The sequence below is a fragment of the Somniosus microcephalus genome, chromosome 11 (assembly GCF_052327205.1).
Source record: "Somniosus microcephalus isolate GS21.2 chromosome 11, FLI_Smic_1.0, whole genome shotgun sequence".
NCBI lineage: Eukaryota > Metazoa > Chordata > Chondrichthyes > Squaliformes > Somniosidae > Somniosus > Somniosus microcephalus.
In genome coordinates this window covers 129,209,782-129,232,523 of record NC_140997.1, presented here as the reverse complement: position 1 = coordinate 129,232,523, position 22,742 = coordinate 129,209,782, and the positions used below count along the sequence as shown (strand labels likewise).

The window sequence follows — 22,742 nt, the reverse complement described above, 5'->3', positions numbered from 1 at the left end:
CGGGAAAACCGCCATCTTAGAAAAAAAAAAGAAATAATAATTTAAAGAAATACTTGTGTTGTTCCCAAAGAGAGGAAGATGCCTAAGCGTGGTAACATCAATGATTTTAATTCGGAGATAGAAGACTGGGCCACGTACGTGGAACGCATTGAGATCTATTGTGAGGCCAACAAAATAGAAGAAGACGACAAAGCTATAACCTTGCTAAACTCGATGGGCGCAAAGACATACGGGCTCTTGAAGCATCTACTATCACCAGCTAAACCGACGGATCAGACTTTCGATGAGATAGTGGCTGTTCTGAAGGATCACTTGAACCCCACACCGTTGATGTTGGCTGAACGATTCAAATTCTATGCGAGAACGCAACAGAAAGACGAAAGCAACGCGGAATACTTGGTCGAACTGCGTAGACTAGCGAAATACTGCCAGTTTGAAGGGAATCTGACAGAGGCATTGCGAGACAAGTTCGTATGCGGACTGTCCAAGGAAGGGACGCAAAAGCGACTACTCGAAGAGAACGACCTTACACTTGACAGGGCTGTCCTTATAGCAGCATCGCACGAAGCCGCAGCGAAAGGAACTGCGGAAATGCAGCTAAAGGCAGCGGCACTCGGTGTGGACCAAATTACCTCGAGTATAACAAAATGCTATCGCTGTGGGAAGACAACACACGATCAGAACCAATGCTGGTTTAAGAACCAGGAATGTAGGAAATGTGGCAAACTGGGTCACATCGCTAAGGTATGCCGGTCAGGGAAGAAGACCAACAACCAAAGGAAGCCATCACAGGAAAAGTACAACAAGGTACACAAGGTGGCTGAGAAGAGTTCAGACGAACAGAATTCAGACTCAGACCCAAATGGCCAGGAGCTGGGTAGTCTGAGAATTCATAATGTGAGTAAGGAAGCTGACCTACAAACTATCTGGGTCATGCTAAAAATAGCTGGAGTCCAAGTGAAAATGGAGTTGGACACTGGATCAGCTGTATCAGTCATAAATCGAAGGGATTACCACAGGCTATTCTCACATATACCCTTAAGAGATACCAAGTTCGTATTGCAGACATACACGGGGCATAAAGTATACCCCATGGGAAAGATAAGAGTCAAGGTGAGAGATAGGGGTAAAGAACACCCAAGAATGAACTTATACGTACTACCTGAGGGAGGACCACCACTTCTAGGACGGGAGTGGATCAAGAAAATAGACATGGAATGGCACTACCAACAAGCAATGACGAGTGAGGACTCGGCGCAGACAAGCAGCTCAGACTCTGAGCCGGAAGACGATAAGTCCAGCCCAAGTAGGAAAAACAAGGTTAACATGAACTCACTGACTAAGGTTGGAAAAACGATGGCATGTATAAAGACAGAGAATTCTGAGTCTGTTCAAGTTACAGACATATGCATTATGGAGGAACACCGGGCTCGAACTCAACGTTATCTCAAAGTACGACAACAATTAGAACAATTGAGTTACCGTCTCGTACAAGAGATGAAAGCAATGAAAAAGTTCTATGACACCGAATGGGAGAGTCTGGAAAGACAACAGAACCTGCTGGCCCAAGCAGAGAGCGACCATAGAGCCATCGTGACCAATTACCGATCACATCTCCCTTATGATGTTCAGGAGTTAGAATATTTGCATGATCTAGAGATACAGCATAAAGGCAAACCACGCTACACTGAGGATTTTGTCCTGCAATTGGAGACGGAGCTAGTGCAGGCAAGGTTAAGAGAAGCTGAATTGCAATGTGCACTTAAAGAGATGCAGAAAAAAATCTTGGACATAGAAAAGAGAAACGCTTCTTTACCTGATGAAAATAATGTGGCCATGTTGCAAGAGGAGCTTATAGGGGCGAAACTGAAAGAAGCTAAGCAAAGGATGTTGGAACTTGAAACACAGAACCAAATCAGCAGTAACCAGCTATGTCGAGCAGAGAAGGAATGCAATGGTCTACAGGAGAAGGTGCAATATCTCTCAGCCCAGAATAAGGGACTACTCACTCAGTTAAATGAAAGTAAAGGGAAAATGGCTGAGATAGACTGCAAGAATAAAGAAGATTTGATGGCAGTGAGACTTCGAGAGGCAGATAGCATAGCAGCCTTGGCTGAAATCCAACAGAAAATTGCGAAAGAAGCAAATGAAGAGGAATCTTCAGGAAGCCAGGATTTTATTCCAGTTCTTCTCTACGACTCCTTACAAGCAGAGTGTGAGAAGTTGAAAGAACAGTATGAACAGGCCCAGGCTATAATTCTGGAGGGGGTTAACTCGGCAACCTCCGAAAAGCTAGTTTCATTAGAAGCATATGAGCAACTAAAGGTTGAACATGAGCAAGAAGTCCAAAGACTGCAGGAAATTCTTGATGAGCTCAAGGCCAAGACAGACTCATTGGTAGAAGCTCCATCCATAGATGAGAAATTAGAGGTGAAAGACATGGCAGAACATGAAAGACAAGATGTCCAAGAACTCATAAAAATATTGAAGGAAACCCAAGACAAATATGAGGCGGCAATGACCGAGGTTCAACAACTTGAAGAACAGATTCAACTGGGAATCCTTTCAGTGGAAGAAAAGGAAACTGTAAGAAACACAGAGACTGTAAGAATGGCCCCTGAACATGAGCTAGAGAGCATCAAGGCGCAACTTCTCCGAGCGCTGAAAGCCAAAGTACAAGAGGAAAAGAAGGTGAAAGCATTGGAGGAAAAGGTGGATGAAATGGAGAAGACTCTGATCCACAGGGTTCCCGTGGAAGAGTTAACGGTCAGCCAACTCCTTCATATGCTGAGGGACAAGACTCTGCAATGGGAACAATCTGAACACGAGCTTCAATCTTCAAAGGGAAGGAGTTCGGAGCTCTCAAAAGTTATGGAAATAGCTGAGGTTGCAACACAGATTTTACTGGGATGCCAAAAGTACGCTGAATCACGTCTATGTGAACAACAGAATGTTGAAACAGCTGCTCCAGTAGAAGGATTGAATAGCCCGATCAATCAATCCCCGATGGAAGGGGATGTGTTGAAATCACAAATGAGGTCCTTAGTGAAGGATTTGCAGGAAACCCAGGAAGAGCGGGATGACTATGAATGCATGAAGAAGTCCCTTCAGGAAAGATGTCTAGGGAGGGAACAACAGTCGGCTAACGTCCAGTTGGGTAAGGAAGAAGTAGCAGGCCCTCTCGCTAGACTAGCTCAGGATGACACCGAATATTACCATGACCTGTTGAGTGACACGGAATGTTACGAGGACTTGGTCTGCCCAGCTTGTGATGAAAACTCCCAAAGTGCAGAAATCAGGATGAAGCACTTAAAGTCTAAGGAACATAGGGAGATGGTGGCGCTACAGCTGGCAGCTGAGAAGGGAGCCCCGAGAGTCTCCAAGAAGCAAAAAAGGAAAAGACGAAGCCGAAGATGATAACCATCTAAATCATTATCACTTCTAATGGGAAAGTAGGGAAAAATTACTAAGGCAGTCCAGCTGTTTGTAAAAGTCGGCACTGCTGGTTCAGCAGGACGGAAGTTCAAGCTGTTACATCAAGGGAAAGACTATTGGATGAGTCACTCTAGCAATGTGAACCGGCTACACCACAGAGATGTTGTTCGGACCGAGTCAAGACCAGAGACTGAATCTGTGAACTGTTCCCACAGAGACTGAACCTGTGAACTGTTTTCCGCAGAGACTATATCTGTAAATTGTTTTACATGAAGTTGAATATATGTTATGTTTAATGGGGAATATGTATGTTGTAAGCTAAAAAGGGAGGATTGTAGTGTATGTAACCGTCTACCTTTAAGAGACTATTGTATGTAACCGCTCACCTTTAAGAGAACTATTTTAGGTGTGGCACTACTTGTTTGGCTTCTGTATACGGTAATACCGACGGTGACCACACCGGTATATAAGTGCTGTGGCATGATTTATAGGGCAGATTCGCCCTGACCTTCGAATAGTAAAGTCCTGTTGTATGTTACTCCTGAAGTCTGTGTCATAATTAACTGCACAACCCACAGACTTTACAGTACCCTTTAGTTTATATTGCCTCTCCTTGTTCTTCCTACCAAAATGTATCACTTTGCACTTTTCTGTGTTAAATTTTATCTGCCATGTATCCGCCCATTCCTCCAACCTGTCTATGTCCTCTTGAAGTCTATCACTATCCTCCTCACTGTTCACTATACTTCCAAGTTTTGTGTCGTCTGCAAATTTTGAACTCGTGTCCTGTACAGCCAAGTCCAAGTCATTAATACCTATCAAGAAAAGCAGTGGTCCTCGTACCGACCCCTGGGGAACCCCACTGTGTACCTTCCTCCAGTCTGATAAACAACCGTTCACCCCTACTCTCTGTTTCCTGTCACTTAGCCAATTTCATATCCATTCTGCCACTGTCCCTTTTATTCCATGGGCTTCAACTTTGCTGGCAAGCCGTTTATCAACCTCATTGCCCTCATCAACCTTCTCGATTACCTCATTTAAAAACTGAATCAAGTTAGTTAAACACGATTTACCTTTAACAAATCCGTGCTGGCTTTCCTTAATTAACCCACACGTGTCCAAATGACTGTTAATTTTGTCCCAGATTATCATCAAGTCAGGATGGTGTGTGACTTGGAGGGGAACTTGATGGTGGTGATGTTCCTGTGCGTCTGCTGCCCTTGTCCTTCTAGGTGGAAGAGGTTGCGGGTTTAAGAAGTGCTGTTGAAAAAGCCTTGGTGAGTTGCTGCAGTGCATCTTGTAGATGGTACACACTGCAGCCACTGTACGCCGGTGGTGGAGGGAGTGAATGCTTAAGGTGGTGGATGGGGTACCGACCAAGCGGGCTGCTTTGCCCTGGATGGTGTCGAGCTTCTTGAGTGTTTTTGGAGCCGCACTCATCCAGACAAGTGGAGAGTAATCCATCGCAATCCTGACTTGTGCCTTGTAAATGGTGGAAAGGCTTTGGGGAGTCAAGAGGTGAGACACTCGCCACAGAATACCCAGCCTCTGACCTGCTCTTGTTGCCACAGTATTTATATAGCTGGTCAGTTAAGTTTCTGGTCAATGGTGACCCCCCAGGATGTTGATGGTGGGGGATTCGATGATGGTAATGCTGTTGAATGTCAAGGGGCAGTGGTTAGACTCTTGCTTGTTGGAGACAGTCATTGCCTGGCACTTGTGTGACGCGAATGTTACCTGCCACTTATCAGCCCAAGCCTGAATATCATCTAGGTCTTGCTGCATGCAGGCATGGACTGCTTCATTATCTGAGGAGTTGCGAATGGCACTGAACACTGTGCAGTCATCAGCAAACATCCCCACTTCTGACCTTAAGATCCCAGAGGGACCCTGGTTCCGAATGATTCAAGGTTGACCCATATTGGTGACAGTGATTTATCTTTATTCAGCACAAGCAAGACATCATACATTACAATATTCGAGCAGCAGTTGATGGCGAAAAATGGAAACTTATATTACCCCATTATCCTCTGGGTAGAAGCGCAACTGTGAGCAGGCTGCACACTGTGTCTCTCTCTCTCCGTCTCCTGGGTGTCTCCTTGATTCTTCCTGAAATCTTCTGTTTTTTCTGAAATCTTCTACAATTTGTGGCTGTTAAGACCCCCTTCTTATACCCTTACACTCATTCAAAAGCTATGGCGTCTTATTGAACCAATCACTGGCTGACACCCAAACCCAAAATCTAATCATAAAGATGCTGTGGCAGAGCCACCAAAGGACTCAGAGCGGTTGTACATAATTCCTTTAACAGCAATGTAGTTACTGCCTGTGTCTGTACCTTTAATTACACTGTTTAACTGTACTATGTCTAGTTACCTTTACAGCGTGGTTTCAACGTGATGACGTCATGCCGTTAGTCACGTGATTCCGCAATGGCGGGAAGAACGTGATGACGTCATGATGTCAGTCTTCTGACCAGAGGAGCAGTCATCGTGGAGCCTTCAACGAGAGTAGACCTGTATTCGATGTATTCCAGCAGTTTCCAGTTAAAACCTGTTTTGTTCCATTAAAGTTCGTTATTTTGATTGCCTGAGTCGAACTCAGTCTTTTCGTTAGGAACCTCCGTTCCTACATTGGTGACCCCAACTTTCATGAACAGTTTTTGTGGAAGATCTCCAGCATGGACACGAACACCGTGACTCTGAAACTGCCACAGTTCTGGGAGCAACAACCAGACGCCTGGTTTATCCAGGCTGAAGCCCAGTTCGCCATCAGGAACATCGTCGCGGATCAGACCCGTTATTACTACGTGGTCTCCGCCCTCGACAGCGCAACTGCCTCACGGATCATCAGCCTCCTCGGTAGTCCTCCTACTGACAGCAAGTATGATACGATAAAGGCGCGGTTGCTACAGGTCTTCGGGCTCTCGAAGTCAGAGTGCGCTCACCGGCTCATCACGATGCCTGGCCTCGGGGACTCCAAACCATCCAAGCTCATGAGCCAAATGCTCACGCTCTTGGGTGCCGAACTGGAATGCTTCCTCTTCTGGAAGCTTTTCCTCTACGAAATGCCGGAGCAGGTACAGGCTGCCCTAGCCAGGTCCGACATTACAGACTGCGCCGAGCTTGCTGCCAAAGCCGATAAGATTTTCACTGTAACCCAGCAGTGCTGCGCGGCCACGAGGCGCCGATCCCCCACAGACGCGGTTGCAGCTCCTCCTGCAGCGGGCTGGTACTTCTACCACACCTGTTTTGGCGCGAAAGCACGGCGCTGCCGCTCCCCCTGCAGTTTTTCGCCCCAAAAAATACCAACGCTCCTGCAGCGTTCCTGGCGAAGGAGGACCGGGTCTAACGGGCGCTCCGCGGTTGCGATGGTCGTCGGATCTACGGGGAAACTTCTTTATATCACCGACTCCCTATCGGGTCGATGTTTCCTTTGTGACACAGGGGTGCAGTGTAGCATTCTACCTGCGTCGAAGCTCGATATGCAGGCTGGGAACCACGGTTTTTCCCTCGTAGCGGCTAATGGCGCAGCAATTCGAACTTTCCGAAAGCGGCAGGTCCAAGTCTGTTTCAGCGGTCAGCACTTCTGTTGGGAATTCGTCACGGCCACAGTCTCACAGGCCATCCTAGGGGCGGATTTTCTGTGTGCCAACAGCCTCCTCGTCGATGTCCGGCACCGCCGGTTGATCAACGCGGCCACTTTCCACTCGATTCTGTGCGACCACGGTACCACCGTGGCACGCTCTATTGCCTGCGCTTTCCCTCCTCCGGATGACTTCACTCAGCTTCTCGGAGAGTTTCCGGAGCTGACAAGGCCCACTTTCTCCTCCTCGGCCACGAAGCATGGTGTTGAACATTATATCACCACTACTGGCTCCCCGGTTTATGCGCGGGCTAGAAGGCTCGAACCCAGCAAGCTCGCGGCTGCAAAAGCGGAGTTCAACACGATGGAGCAGCTCGGGATCATTCGCCGATCCAATAGACCCTGGTCTTCGCCTCTCCACATTGTTGCAAAACCGGGCAGCGGCTGGCGGCCATACGGTGACTACCGATGCCTGAACGACGCCACCACTCCTGATCGGTACCCGATTCCGCATATTCAGGATTTCTCGGCCCATTTGGCGGGAAATTCTATGTTTTCTAAAGTCGACCTCGTCCAGGGGTATCACCAGGTTCCCGTGCACCCGCAAGACATCCCGAAAACCGTAGTCATCACCCCTTTTGGCCTCTTTGAGTTCCTGCGGATGCCGTTTGGCTTGAAGAACGCGGCACAGGCGTTCCAGCGCTTAATGGACTCTGTGCTCCAAGACCTAAGCTTCATCTTCGTCTACCTTGACAACATTCTCATCGCCAGTGCTAGCAAGGAAGAGCACATCTCCCATTTGCGTACCCTCTTTACGCACCTCAGCCAGCAAGGTTTAATCATCAACCCGGCTAAGTGCCAGTTCGGCCTGCAGCAGATCGATTTCTTGGGACACCGCATAACATTGGATGGCGCCATCCTCTTAACGACGAAGGTGGAAGCGGTTACCTCTTTCCTGCGCCCGCCAACCGTCAAGGCCTTGCAAGAGTTCCTGGGGATGGTCAACTTCTATCACCGTTTCGTCCCTAAGGCAGCTCAGCTTATGCAACCCTTGTACGGGGCCCTCAAGGGCAAGTCCGGTAAGGATCCAATCAGCTGGACAGCCGAGATGGTCCAGGCATTCGGCAACACCAAGAGCGCTTTGGCCAATGCAACCATGCTGGCACACCCACTTCCAGGTGCCACCATCGCCCTTACCACGGACGCGTCAGACTACGCCATCGGCACAGTGCAAGAGCAGTGGCTCAACGGCACGTGGCAACCGCTGGCGTTTTTCAGCCGTTAACTACGGAAAAATGAAAAAAAATACAGCACCTTCGATCGGGAGTTACTGGCCCTTTTCCTAGCCATTCGCCATTTTTGGTTCTTATTGGAAAGACGTCCCTTCACGGCTTTTGTCGAACACAAGCCTCTAACGTTCGCCATGGCCAAGACCGCCGAACCGTGGTCCACTCATCAACAACATCACTTGACGTTTATTTCCGAATTTACCACGGACATTCAACATGTGTCTGGTAAGCACAACCTGGTGGCAGATTGCCCCTCCCGTGCGACGGTCCATGCGGTTCACCTGGGGATCGACTACACCCTCATAGCTGCAGATCAGGCCTCGGACTCTGAGGTCCAATCATACAGAACCGTCCCCTCTAGTTTCCAAGCGACCGACATCACTTTCCAGGCCACAGGCGCCACGCTCCTTTGCGACGTCTCCATGGGCGTTCCCCGACCTATCGTGCCGGTCGCATGGCGCCGGAAGGTGTTTGATGCCATACACGGGTTGTCGCACCCTGGGATGAAGGCTTCTCAATGACTTATGTCGGCGAAGTTCGTCTGGAAAGGTATGCACCTCGATGTCCGTGACTGGGCTAATACCTGCGTAGTCTGCCAGAAGGCCAAGGTCCAGCGTCATGTTAAAGCTCCAGTGGCTACGGTCGCTGTTCCAGAGCGTCGTTTCGACCACGTGCATGTGGACCCTGTGGGGCCGCTTCCGCCTTCTCAGGATTATACTCGTCTCCTCACCATGGTGGACCGCACCACTAGGTGGCCAGAGGCACTAGGTGGCCACTTCGGCAGACGTCGTTAGAGCTTTCATCTCCTGTTGGGTTGCCCGTTTCGGGGTACCGGCGGACATCTCTTCCGACCGTGGGCCATAATTTTCCTCGGAGCTTTGGAACGCTGTAGCTCAGGGGCTCGGCACCAAACTTCATCGCACCACCGCCTATCATCCACAGATGAACGGCCTTTGCGAGCGATTCCACAGGTCGCTTAAAGCCGCCCTTCGGGCCAGTCTTCAAGGTGCAGGATGGGTGGACAGACTTCCATGGGTCCTTTTGGGTCTTTGTACGGCACCCAAAGAAGACCTGCAATTGTCCTCAGCTGAACTCGTCTACGGCCAGCCTCTCCGAGTACCAGGGGATTTCCTCCCTTCTCCCACAGAGCCATGGTCCGCCTCCCAGCAACTCGTTAGCCACCAGGAAGCGGCCAGATGCTTCGCTCCGGTGCCTACATCAAATCACGGCTTACAGAACTCCCACGTGCCAGCGGAACTGAAGAATGCTGAGTATGTATTCATCCACCACGACGCTCACCGGGATCCGCTCAAGCCCCCTTACACTGGTCCTTTCCGCGTCATCGAACCAGGAGACAAATCCTTTTCGGTCGACATTGGAGGAAAGCCAGATCACCTTTCGGTGGACCGATTGAAGCCGGCTCACCTGGACCTGGACCGCCCAGTCGTCGTCGCTCAACCGCCGAAACGTGGCCGACCGCCCGCAGCCGCCGTGCCAGATCAACCAAAGCCACCCGCCAACTCGACCACGCTCGCCGCACCTGCTCAACCACAATCGCCTGCCAGCTCGACCAACGGTCATCAACTTCCTCTGCCAGGTTATCGAAGTCGATCAGACAGACTTGTCAGACCTCCCCCTTGTCTCAATTTTTCAGTTAAAGACAATTCTTGGGGGGCGCATGTGGCGGAGCCACCAAAGGACTCAGAGCGGTTGTACATAATTCCTTTAACAGCAATGTAGTTACTGCCTGTGTCTGTACCTTTAATTACACTGTTTAACTGTACTATGTCTAGTTACCTTTACAGCGCGGCTTCAACGTGATGACATCATGCCGTTAGTCACGTGATTCCCCAATGGCGGGAAGAACGTGATGATGTCATGATGTCAGCTTTCAGACCAGGGGATCAGTCCTCGTGGAGCCTTCAATGAGAGCAGACCTGTATTTGATGTATTCCAGCAGTTTCCAGTTAAAACCTGTTTTGTTCCATTAAAGTTCGTTATTTTGATTGCCTGAGTCGAACTCAGTCTTTTCATTAGGAACCGCCGTTCCTACAATGCCACATTTGCAGCACCTTGGCTTATGCAGGTTTTAGTCTTATGACACCCTTACATCATCTGTCTTTGACATTATAAGACTCATATCTGGGGTAGTATGGCAACACAAACAGAACATGTCTTCATAATGTCCTTGCTGTTTGCTGTGAGAGGCCTATGTTTTTAATTCAATGCAGATGTCATAACATTCCAACACAGTCGCAGCTGCACCAAACCTTGGTTCCTAGCGAACATCCCCACTTCTGACTTTATGATGGAGGGAAGGTCATTGATGAAGCAGCTGAAGATGGTTGGGCCAGGATACTGCCCTGAGGAACTCCTGCAGCGATGTCCTGGGGCTGAGATGATTGGCCTCCAATCACCACAACCATCTTCCTTTGTGCTAGGTATGACTCCAGCCAGTGGAGAGTTTCCCCCTGATTCTCATCGACTTCAATTTTACTAGGGCTCATTGGTGCTGCACTTTGTCAAATTCTGCCTTGATGTCAAGGGCAGTCACTCTCTCCTCACCTGTGGAATTCAGCTCTTTTGTCCATGTTTGGACCAAGGCTGTAATGAGGTCTGGAGCTGGGTGGTCCTGGTGGAACCCAAACTGAGCATCAGTGAGCAGGGTATTTGGTAAGTGCTACTTGATAGCACTGTCGACGATGCCTTCCATCATTTTGCTGTCGATTGAGAGTAGACTGATGAACGTTAATTGGCTGGATTGGATTTATCCTGCTTTTTGTGGGCAGGACATACTTGGGCAGTTTTCCACATTGTCGGGTAGATGCCATTGTTGTAGCTGTACTCGAATAGCTTGGCTAGAGGTGCAGCTAGTTCTGGAGCACAAGTCTTCAGTACTACAGCTGCAATGTTGTCGGGGCCCATAGCCTTTACTGTATCCAGTGCGCTCAGTCATTTCTTGATATAATGTGGAGTGAATTGAACTAGCTGAAGACAGGCTTCTGTGATGGTGGAGCCCTCAGGAGTAGGCCGATATGGATCATCCACTCAGCACTTCTGGCTGAAGATGGTTGCAAACGCTTCAGCCTTGCCTTTTGCACTCACGTGCTGGGCTCCACCATAATTGAGGATGGGGATATTCATGAAGCCTTCTCCTCCCGTTAGTTGTTTAATTGTCCACCACCATTCACTACTGGATGTGGCAGGACTGCAGAGCTTTGATATGATCCATTGATTGTGGGATCGCTTAGCTCTGTCTATAGTATGCTGCTTCCACTTTTTAGCATGCATTTAGTCCTGTGTTGCAGCTTCCCCAGGTTGGCACTTCATTTTTAGGTACGCCTGGTGCTGCTCCTGGCATGCACTTCGGCACTCTTCATTGAACCAGGGTTGGCCACCTGGCTTGGTGGTAATGGTAGAGTGATGGATATGCCGGGCCATGAGGTTACAGATTGTGGTGGAATACAATTCTGCTGATGGCCCACAGCGCCTCATGGATGCCCAGTTTTGAGCTGCTAGATCTGTTCTGAATCTATCCCATTTAGCACGGTGGTAGTGCCACACAACATGATGGAGGTTGTCCTCAGTGTGAAGCTGGGACTTCATCTCCACAATGACTGTGCGGTGGTCACTCTTACCATGGACTGTCATAGACAGATGTATCTGCGACAGGAAGATTGGTGAGGACGAGGTCAAGTAAGTTTTTCCCTCGTGTTGGTTCTCTCATCACCTGCCTCAAGCCCAGTCTGGCTGCTATTTTCTTCAGGACTCGGCCAGCTCAGTCAGTGTTGGTGCTACCGAGCCACTCTTGGGGATGGACATTGAATTCCCCCACCCAGAGTACATTCTGTGCCCTTGCTACCCTCAGTGCTTCTTCCACGTGGTGTTCAACATGGCAGAGTACTGATTCATCAGCTGAGGGAAGGCGGGGGGTGGTAATCAGCAGGAGGTTTCCTTGCTCATGCTTGTCCTGAAGCCATGAGACTTCATGGGGTCCCGAGTCAATGTTGATGACTCCCAGAGCCACTCCCTCCCGACTGTATACCACTGTGCCGCCACCCCTGGTGGATCTGTCCTGCCCGTGGGACAGGACATACCCAGGGATGGTGATGGATGATTCTGGGATGTAGGGTATGCCTATGTCAGACTGTTGCTCGACTAGTCTGTGGGACAGCTCCCCAGATGTTAATGAGGAGGACTTTGCAGTGTCGAGTGGGCTGTGTGTGCCTTTGCCATGTCCAAATCCAATGCCTAGGTTGATGCCAGTGCTCTGGCTGATTTTATTGTTATTATACTTTTTTCTAGCAGTTTCTTACAACTGAGTGACTTGCTGGGCTATTTCAGAGGGCAGTTAAGAGTCAACCACATTGCTGTGGATCTGGAGTCACATATAGGCCAGACTGGGTAAGGTTTCTAGAGAGCAAATAATAAAAATGACAACGGAGAAGGTCATAGACTTAGGTAGCAGTGGGGGAATTAAACAACAGAATGTGTCAGGAAGGGACAGAAGGTATGGAGTAAAAGGTAAAGTAGTAAAAGGGGAAAAAACAGGAACTAAGTGTCACAAAACATATTTGAAAGTTCTTTATCTGAATGCACGTAGCATTCGTAACAAAATGGATCAGTTAACGGCACAAATAACTACATATGGGTATGATCTTGTGGCCATTACAGAAACATGGCTGCAGGGTGACCATGACTGGGAATTAAACATACCAGGTTATTTAACAATCAGGAAGGACAGACAGGAAGGAAGGGGAGGTGGGGTGGGTATGTTAATAAAGGAAGGAATCACCATAATACAGAGAAATTATATTGGGTCAAAGGAGCAGGATAGTGAAACAGTTTGGGTGCAGATAAGCAATAATAAGGGGAAAAAAAACACTAGTGGGCGTAGCCTATAGGCCTCCGAACAGTTGCAACTCTGTTGGATGGAGTATTAATCAGGAAATAGTTGAGGTTTGTAATAAGGGAACAGCTATAATTATGGGGGATTTTAACTATCATATTAACTGGACAAATCAAATTGGGCAGGTCAGCCTTGAGGATGAGTTCATTGAGTGTATTAGGGATGGGTTTCTTGAGCAGTATGTAACTGAACCGACCAGGGGGCAAGCAACCTGTGTAATGAGACAGGATTAATTAAAAATGCCCTAGTAAAGGATCCCCTTGGAATGAGTGACCATAACATGGTTGAATTCCATATTCAATTAGAGGGTGAGAAGATTGGATCTCAAGCAAGTGTGCTGAGCTTGAATAAAGGAGACGATGAAGGTATGAAAGCGGAATTGATTAGAGTGGACTGGGAAAATAGATTAAAGGGTAAGACGGTACATGATCAGTGGTGTACATTTAAGGAGTTATTTTACAACTTCCAAAAAATATATATTCCACTGAGGAAAAAAGGGTGTAAAAGAAAAGATAGCCATCCGTGGCTAAGTAAAGTAATTAAGGATAGTATCCAACTAAAAACAAGGGCATATAAGGTAGCCAAATCTAGTGGGAGGATAGAAGATTGGGAAGTCTTTAAAGACAGCAAAAAATAACTAAAATATTGATTAAGAAAGGGAAGATAGATTATGAAAGTAAATTAGCAAAAAATATAAAAACAGATAGCAAAAGTTTCTACAGTTATATAAAAAGAAAAAGGGTGGCTAAAGTAAATGTTGGTCCCTTAGAGGATGAGACCGGGAAATTAATGGTGGGAAACATGGAGATGGCAAAAACGCTGAACAAATATTTTGTATCAGTCTTTACGGTAGAAGATACTAAGAATATCCCAACACTGGACAAACAGGGGGCTCTAGGGGGGGATGAGCTAAATATGATTAAAATCACTAAGGAAGTGGTACTTGGTAAAATAATGGGACTCAAGGCGGATAAATCCCCTGGACCTGATGACTTACATCCTAGGGCCTTGAGGGAAGTGGCAGTAGGGATTGTGGATGCATTGGTAATAATTTTCCAAAACTCCCTGGACTCAGCAAAGGTCCCAGCAGATTGGAAAACTGCTAATGTAACACCCTTATTTAAAAAGGGTAGTAGGCAGAAGGCTGGAAACTATAGACCTGTTAGCCTAACATCTGTGGTTGGTAAAATTTTAGAGTCCATTATTAAGGAGACAGTAACGGGACATTTGGATAAACATAATATAATAGGACAAACTCAGCATGGTTTCATGAAGGGGAAGTCATGTTTGACAAATTTGCTTGAGTTCTTTGAGGAAGTAACATACAGGGTGGATAAAGGGGAACCAATGGAAGTAATGTATTTAGACTTCCAAAAGGCATTTGACAAAGTGCCACACAAAAGATTATTGCTCAAGATAAAAAATCATGGGATTGGGGGTAATATTCTGGCGTGGGTGGATGATTGGCTCTCTAACAGAAAGCAGAGAGTTGGGATAAATGGTTCATTCTCAGACTTGCAATCAGTAACTAGTGGTGTTCTGCAGGGGTCAGTGCTGGGTCCCCAACTCTTTACAATCTATATTAACGATTTGGAGGAGGGGACCGAGTGTAACATATCAAAGTTTGTAGATGATACAAAGATGGGAGGGAAAGTAGTGAGTGAGGACATAAAAAACCTGCAAAGGGACATGGACAGGCTAAGTAAGTAGGCAGAGATTTGGCAGATGGAATACAATACTGGAAAGTGTGAGGTTATGCACTTTGGCAGGAAAAATCATGGAGCAAGTTATTATCTTAATGGCAAGAAACTGGAAAGTACTGTAGTACAAAGGGATCTGGGGGTCCTGGTGCACGAAACTCAAAAAGTTAGTATGCAGGTGCAGCAAGTGATCAAGAAGGCCAATGGAATGTTGGCTTTTATTGCTAGAGGGATAGAATATAAAAACAGGGAGGTATTGCTGCAGTTGCACAAGGTATTGGTGAGACCGCACCTGGAATACTGCATACAGTTTTGGTGTCCATACTTAAGAAAAGACATACTTGCGCTCGAGTCAGTACAAAGAAGGTTCACTCGGTTAATTCCGGGGATGAGGGGGTGGACATATGATGAGAGGTTGAGTAGATTGGGACTCTACTCATTGGAGTTCAGAAGAATGAGAGGCGATCTTATTGAAACATATAAGATTGTGAAGGGGCTTGATCGGGTGGATGCGGTGAGGATGTTCCCAATGATGGGTGAAACTAGAACTAGGGGGCATAATCTTAGAATAAGGGGCTGCTCCTTCAAAACTGAGATGAGGAGAAACTTCTTCACTCAGAGGGTGGTAGGTTTGTGGAATTTGCTGCCCCAGAAAGCTGTGGAAGCTACATCATTAAATAAATTTAAAACAGAAATAGATAGCTTCCTAGAAGTAAAGGGAATTAAGGGTTACGGGGAGCGGGTAGGAAATTGGACATGAGTCTAGGTTCGGAATGGGTATTGCTGCAGTTGCACAAGGTATTGGTGAGACCGCACCTGGAATACTGCATACAGTTTTGGTGTCCATACTTAAGAAAAGACATACTTGCGCTCGAGTCAGTACAAAGAAGGTTCACTCGGTTAATTCCGGGGATGAGGCCCTGTGGGTAGTGGAGCGGGCCCAGGGGCCATATAGCCTGGTTCTGCTCCTACTTCTTGTGTTCTAATTCTGTTAGATTTCAGGAGATGGTTTTATTGCTGTTCCTGGCTGGGGTGGAGATCGCCTTTAGAGAAGGTAAGTACTGTAGAAAATATAGGAACAGAGTGATCTCCTGGACGAGTTTCGATCGCCTAGGTGGGTCGGAGAGGAATTTCCCAGATTTTTTCTCCCAAATTCGCCATTGGGTTTTTTTTAATCTGGTTTTTCGCCTCTCCCGGGAGATCACATGGGTTCGAGTGGGATGGAGAGTGATAGTAGATTTGAGGTTAGGATCAGATCAGCCATGATCTTATTGAATGGTGGAGCAGGCTCGAGCGGCCGATTGGCCTACTCCTGCTCCTATTTCTTATGTTCTTATGTTCTTATGACAGCAGATTGCCTTCCCTAAAGGACATTAGTTGGATTTTTATGACAGTGCCTCATTACAGTTGGGAGGGAGTGGCCCTAGGAGTCCTCATTAACATCATAGGCTTGACATAGGCTTTTCATTCCAGATTTATTTAATTAGCTGAATTCAAATTCCTCAGCTGCCGTGGTGGAATTGGAAATCACGTCTCCGGATCATTCGTCCAGGCCTCAGGATTACTAGTCCAGTAACATAACCGCTATGGTACCGCACCCGTACTGAGATTTCAAGATTGAGAAATAAACAGAGAAACAACGGAGAAGGAGGGTGAATTAGAGACAAATCATGTACAGACAGAGAAGTAAAGAGAGGGAAAGGAAGATTGGATTAAGAGAGAGAGAAGAGACACAAAAAATTTTTTTGGCAATTTTTAAATCTCTATCGACATGCAGGAATAAGACTCAACAGTTTAAATTGAACCCTTTGATATGATATAATTGGGTTTATGGAGACATGGCTCCAGGGTGACCAAGGCTGGGAATTCAACATCCAGGGGTATTCAATATTCAGGAAGGACAGGCAAAAAGGAAAAAGAGGTGGGGTAGCATTGCTTGTTAAAGAGGAGATTAACACAATAGTGAGGAAGGATATTAGCTCTGATGATGTGGAATCTGTATGGGTAGAGCTGAGAAATACCAAGGGGGAGAACGTTAGTGGAAGTTGTATACAGACCACCAAACAGTAATGCTGAGGTTGGGGATGGCATTAAACAGGAACGTGGAGATGCATGCAATAAGGGCGCAGCAGTTATCATGGGTGACTTTAATCTACATATAGATTGGGCTAACCAAATTAGTAACAATACTTTTGAGGAGGAATTCCTAGAGTGTATACGGGATGGTTTCCTGGACCAATATGTCGAGGAACCAACTAGAGATCAGGCCATCTTAGACTGGGTATTACGTAATGAGAAAGGATTGATTAGCAATCTTGTTGTGCGAGGCCCATTGGGGCGGAGCGATCATAATATGATAGAATTCTTCATTAAGATGGAGAGTGAAGTAGTTGACTCAGAGACTAGGGTCCTGAATTTAAATAAAGGAAACTACAATGGTATGAGGTGCGAGTTGGCTAGGATGGATTGGGGAATGTTACTTAAAGGGTTGATGGTGGATTGGCAATGGCAAACATTTAAAGATTTCATGGATGAACTACAGAATTTGTTCATCCCAGTCTGGCAAAAAATAAAACGAAAAAGGTGGCGCAACCGTGGCTAACAAGGGAAATTAGGGATAGCATAAGATTCAAGGAGAGGACATATTAATTGGCCAGAAAAAGCAGCAAACCTGAGGATTTGGTGCAGTTTAGGATTCAGCAAAGGAGGACAAAAGAATTAATTAAGAGGGGGAAAATAAAGTATGAGAGTAAGCTTGCAGGGAACATAAAAACTGACTGTAAAAACTTCTATAGATATGTGAAGAGAAAAAGATTGGTGAAGTCAAGCATAGGTCACTTGCAGTCAGAATTAGGGGAATTTATAATGGGGAACAAAGAAATGTCTGACCAATTAAATACATACTTTGGTTCTGTCTTCACAAAGGAGGACACAAATAACCTCCCAGAGATGTCGGGGAACATAGGGTCTAATGAGAGGAAGGAACTAAATGAAATCAGTATTTGTAGGGAAATAGTGTTAGGGAAATTGACAGGATTGAAGGCCGATAAATCCCCAGGGCCTCATAATCTACATCCTAGGGTACTTAAGGAAGTGGCGCTAGAAATAGTAGATGCATTGCTGGTCATCTTCCAAAAGTCTATAGACTTTGGCACAGTTCCCATGGATTGGAGGGTAGCTAATTTAACCCCACTATTTAAAAAGGTGGTAGAGAGAAAATGGGGAATTATAGACTGGTAAGCCTGTCACCGGTAGTGGGAAAAATGCTAGAGTTCATTATAAAAGATGTAATAGCAGAGCACTTGGAAAATAGTGACAGAATCGGACAAAGTCAACATGGGTTTACTATAGGTAAATTGTGCTTGACTAATCTACTGGAATTTTTTGAGGATGTAACTGGTAGAATAGATAAGGGAGAACCAGTGGATGTGGTGTATTTGGACTATCAGAAGGCTTTCAATAAGGTCCCACATAAGAGATTAGCGTGTAAAGTTAAGGCACATGGGATTGGGGGTAAGGTATTGACTTGGATAGAGAACTGATTGGCAGACAGGATGCAAAGAGTTGGAATAAATGGGTCTTTTTCCAAGTGGCAGACAGTGACTAGTGGGGTACCGCAGGGATCGGTGCTAGGACCCCAGCTATTCACAATGTATATTAATGATCTAGATGAGGGAACTAGATGTAATCTCTCCAAGTTTGCAGACAACACAAAGCTGGGTGGGCATGTGTGCTGTGAGGAGGATGCCGAGAAATTCTAGTATGATTTGGACAGGTTGGGTGATTGGGCAGATGCATGGCAGGTGCAGTATTATGTGGATAAATGCGAGGTTATCCACTTTGGTGGCAAAAACAGGAAGGCAGATTATTATCTTAATGGCAATAGATTGGGAGAAGGCGAAGTGCAACGAGACCTGGGTGTCCTTGTGCACCAGTTGCTGAAGGTAAGCATGCAGGTGCAGTAAGCGGTTAAGAAGGCAAATGGTATGTTGGCCTTCATAGCAAGAGGATTTGAGTACAGGAGCAAGGATGTCTTGCTGCAGTTGTACAGGGCCTTGGTGAGACCATACCTTGAGTATTATGTGTAGTTTTGGTTGCCTTATCTGAGGAAGGATGTTCTTGCCATGGAGGGAGTGCAGCGAAGATTCACCAGACTGATACCTGAAATGGCAGGAATTACTTATGAGGAGAGATTGGGTCAATTGGGCTTATATTCGCAGGAGTTTAGAAGAATGAGAGGGGATCTCATTGAAACATATAAAATTCTAACAGAACTAGACAGACTAGATGCAGGAAGGATGTTCCCGATGGCGGGGAGTCCAGAACCAGGGGGTCACAGTCTAAAGATAAGGGGTAAGCCATTTAGGACAGAGATGAGGAGGAATTTCTTCACCCAGAGAGTGGTGAACCTGTGGAATTCTCTACCACAAAAGGCAGTTGAGGCCAATTCATTAAATATATTCAAGAAGGAATTAGATATATTTCTTAAGGCTAAAGGGATCAAGGGATATGAGGAGAAAGCAGGGACAGGGTACTGAATTTGGATCATCAGCCATGATCTCATTGAATGGTGGAGCAAGCTTGAGGGGCTGAGTGGCCTACTCCTGCTCCTATCTTCTATGTTTCTATGTTTCTGGACCAGGGAGATTGATTGGCATTGCATTGAGAATGATCACATCATTAAAAGGGTCCTTACGCTCTTAATTACCAGACTTAACTTTCTGTGGTGTGTTTAATGGGCAATTAATGTGAAAATCCAACAAGTTCTTAAAAATAATGGTGAGGCTGAGGGTGAGATGTTGTTGGTGCGGAGCAAGTTCTGGATGTTTGCAACTCACGGCATGTCTTCTAATCGCCTGAATTTGCAGGCCGATCTGCACATTAGTAACGGTTTGCATCGTTAACACGCTGTTATTTTTCCAGCAAGATCTGGCCGGGGTGAAGAGGGAGGGACTGGGGGCTGCCCAGAGCAATGGAACTGTGAGAGTCCGCAATCCCATGCTCGGAAACTAGCCGGCAGAGAGGCCTAGATGTCTTGTTGCAGGTGCTGCTGATTAAAGGGGATTTCTGTATCTCCTTTCTAATCTCTGGTTTTCTGATTCCTTTCAGCGACTGTCTCGATGATGGTGACTGTCACTCAAGTCAATGAGTTTCCCCCAGTCTTTCACGGCACCAAAACATTCATGGTTCCAGAAAACAGTGCAGTGAACACACGGGTGGGCATCGTGAACGCTACAGATGCTGACTGGATGTATAACAATGTGCAATTCTCCATTGTTGGACACGCTCCAATAACCTTCTACATTCACTCGGACACTGGTTAGTGTTCCTCATATTGATGGCGTGGCTAGGAAATGCTGGGTCTGTTAGAGGCACCAGGTGGGTTGGTGAGTGGGACTGACTGTGGGAAGGGGCAGTAGACCTGGATAGGCTGGTGGGTGAAGTATTGAGTGAACACAATGCCACACGATCACAAGATACAAACAAGGAAGTCTATTGTCCCATTGTAAAAAGAAAAGACTTGCATTTCTATAGTGCCTTTCACGACCTCAGGATGTCCCAGAATGCTTCGCAGCCAATGAGGTACTTTCTGAAGTGTTGTCACTGCTGTAACGTAGGAAACACGGCAGCAAATTTGCACACAGCAAGCTCCCACAAACAGCAGTGTGATAAATGATCAGACAATCTGTTTTAGTGATCATAATCATAATCATAATCATAATCAACTTTATTGTCATTGTTAGTGCACATGTGCAGTACAACGAAATGTAGGCTTGTGGCTCCCGAGAGTGTACATTTTGATTAAGACATTTAACATTCAACATTCATTTGGCTTGTAATAAATAAACATAAACATAATAAAGTGCATTGGCAGATGTGCAGGCTTTAGAGTTTAATTGTAGAGTTCAGTAGGATGACAGCCCTGGGAAAGAAGCTGTTCCTAAATCTGGTCGTACGGGTGAAAATGCATCTGTAGTGTCTCCCAGATGGCAGGGGGGTGAACAAACTGTGGCTGGGGTGGGTAGGGTCTTTGATGATGGTCAGTGACCTCCGTAAACAGCGTTTCTGGTAGATGTTCTCTATGGGTGGTAGCCGGGTGCCGGTAATGCATTGGCCAGGACACTGGGTAAAATTCCCCCGCTCTTCTTTGAAATGGTGCCATGGGATCTCTTACATCCACCTGAGAGGGCAGATGAGGCCTTGGTTTAACATCTCATCTGAAAGGTACACTGAAGTGTTAACCTGGATTATGGCCTAGAAATTCAGTTGGTAGCACCAGCGATTAGCGCCTAAAGAGCCCAAGAATTGGGGAATTTCCTAATTTTCAGGCGGGCGCAGTGAATATAGCGCCACCTCCCATATTGAGTATCTTTTTAGCGCTGGCGCTAACGCTTTTCGCTCGCCCGCGGGCGCAGGCAGATCATGACATCATTTCAGTGTGCAACGCCTTTTTGGCGCCCCAGACCGGATATTCGGTGGCGCCCGCAACCTTTTCGCCTGGCGCTATTAGTGACAGTTGGATGGAGCGTTCCCAGGCCCTTCTTGGACTCGGGGGGCGCTATTTAAAGGGGACAGCACTAGTATAAAAGCTGCAGCAATTTGGGCTGGCCATTCTGATCGTTGCTGGAGAGAGTTGCTGACCTTCTGTTTAACAGTAATTTTCTCATTGAGCCTTCGGAGGCACTGGCACTGGCAGCTTGAGGGCCTGGCTCCCGAGCTGGTGATACAGCATCTGAAAGCAGGGAGGTGGAAGAGTGGCTTTAGCAAAAGGACAGCTTGGCAGCAAGGGATGCCAGATTGCGGCAAGGCTATGACATGGGTCCACAGTGAGAAAGCATGCTGGCGGGGGGAACAAGTGGAAGGAGACAGTTGTAAAAGGTGAGAACCTTACCATCGCTGTCGACAATGGGGTCGGCAGCTGCAGTGGTTACAGGACCACTCAGACGTCCTCCAAGAATCTGGTGGACTCTCTCCTCGAGATCCGTGAGAGTGACCACTTGTGGAGGTCCTCCACTGGTGCGAAGCTGTTCTTTGCCAATCCTCGCCAGCTTGGACTGCAGGGGAAAGGAGGGGAAGTTATGTTACATGATGCCCTGAGTGATCATCTCATGCCCCCCATGGTGGAAGAGCCCTTACATGATGCCTTGTGTCAAATGTGCATGTGTGTGCCCAGAAAGGGCCATGGGTGCTTGCTGGCAGATGGCCAATGGGGCACAGCCCACCCTGTAGCCATAAAGTCAGGTGCAAATGAAGGGATGCAGAAGTTTGCAGAAACAACACTCACCCTCACGACCCGAGTGAGGTCGTTGAATTTCTTTCTGCATTGGACAGGGCTCCTGGTCACCATGCTGCTGGAGTTGACCCTCTGGCATACATCCCTCCAAGCTCGTCGGTAGTCCTTATGATTCGGCCTCGTGCCATTGTCTGGGTAGAGAACATCTCGCCAGCGCTCCACTGCGGCCACCAATTGCTCCAGAGCCTCATTGGTGAAGCGCTCTGCTCTCTGTCTCACCTTCTCCATCTGGTCCAAGTTTTTAGCGCCAGAGAAGGGCCTGCGCCGATTCTGAGGCCTGCAAGGTGAAGAGTGTGCGTGCTGAAGCTGACTGACCCACCCCTTTAAGAGCTGGCCGGCGCCTGGAAGTCTCGTGGTCATCAGTAATAGAGAGCACCTGTGCTGCACCCGTCCGCTCCGATATTGGGTTGCGCCGGAAGATTAGCGCCTTAGGAGTCCCGTGTAACACCTGAATTCGCGCCTCAATCCCCTTTAGGGGCCATGCAACCCAATATCACGCCAGGCGGCGATAAGTTTCGTCTGGCTATAAA

General features: G+C 47.1%; 1 protein-coding gene across 1 annotated transcript in view; it reads left to right on the top strand.

Moving 5' to 3' along the window:
* The window catches only part of LOC147110883 (cadherin-related family member 4-like), a 331,517-nt gene that overhangs the window by 292,881 nt on the left and 15,894 nt on the right, over positions 1 to 22,742 (top strand). The window contains exon 11 of the mRNA XM_085999974.1: positions 20,028 to 20,237. Within this exon, the coding sequence (XP_085856100.1) occupies positions 20,028 to 20,237 (210 nt within the window). The remainder of the gene's footprint in view (positions 1 to 20,027; positions 20,238 to 22,742) is intronic.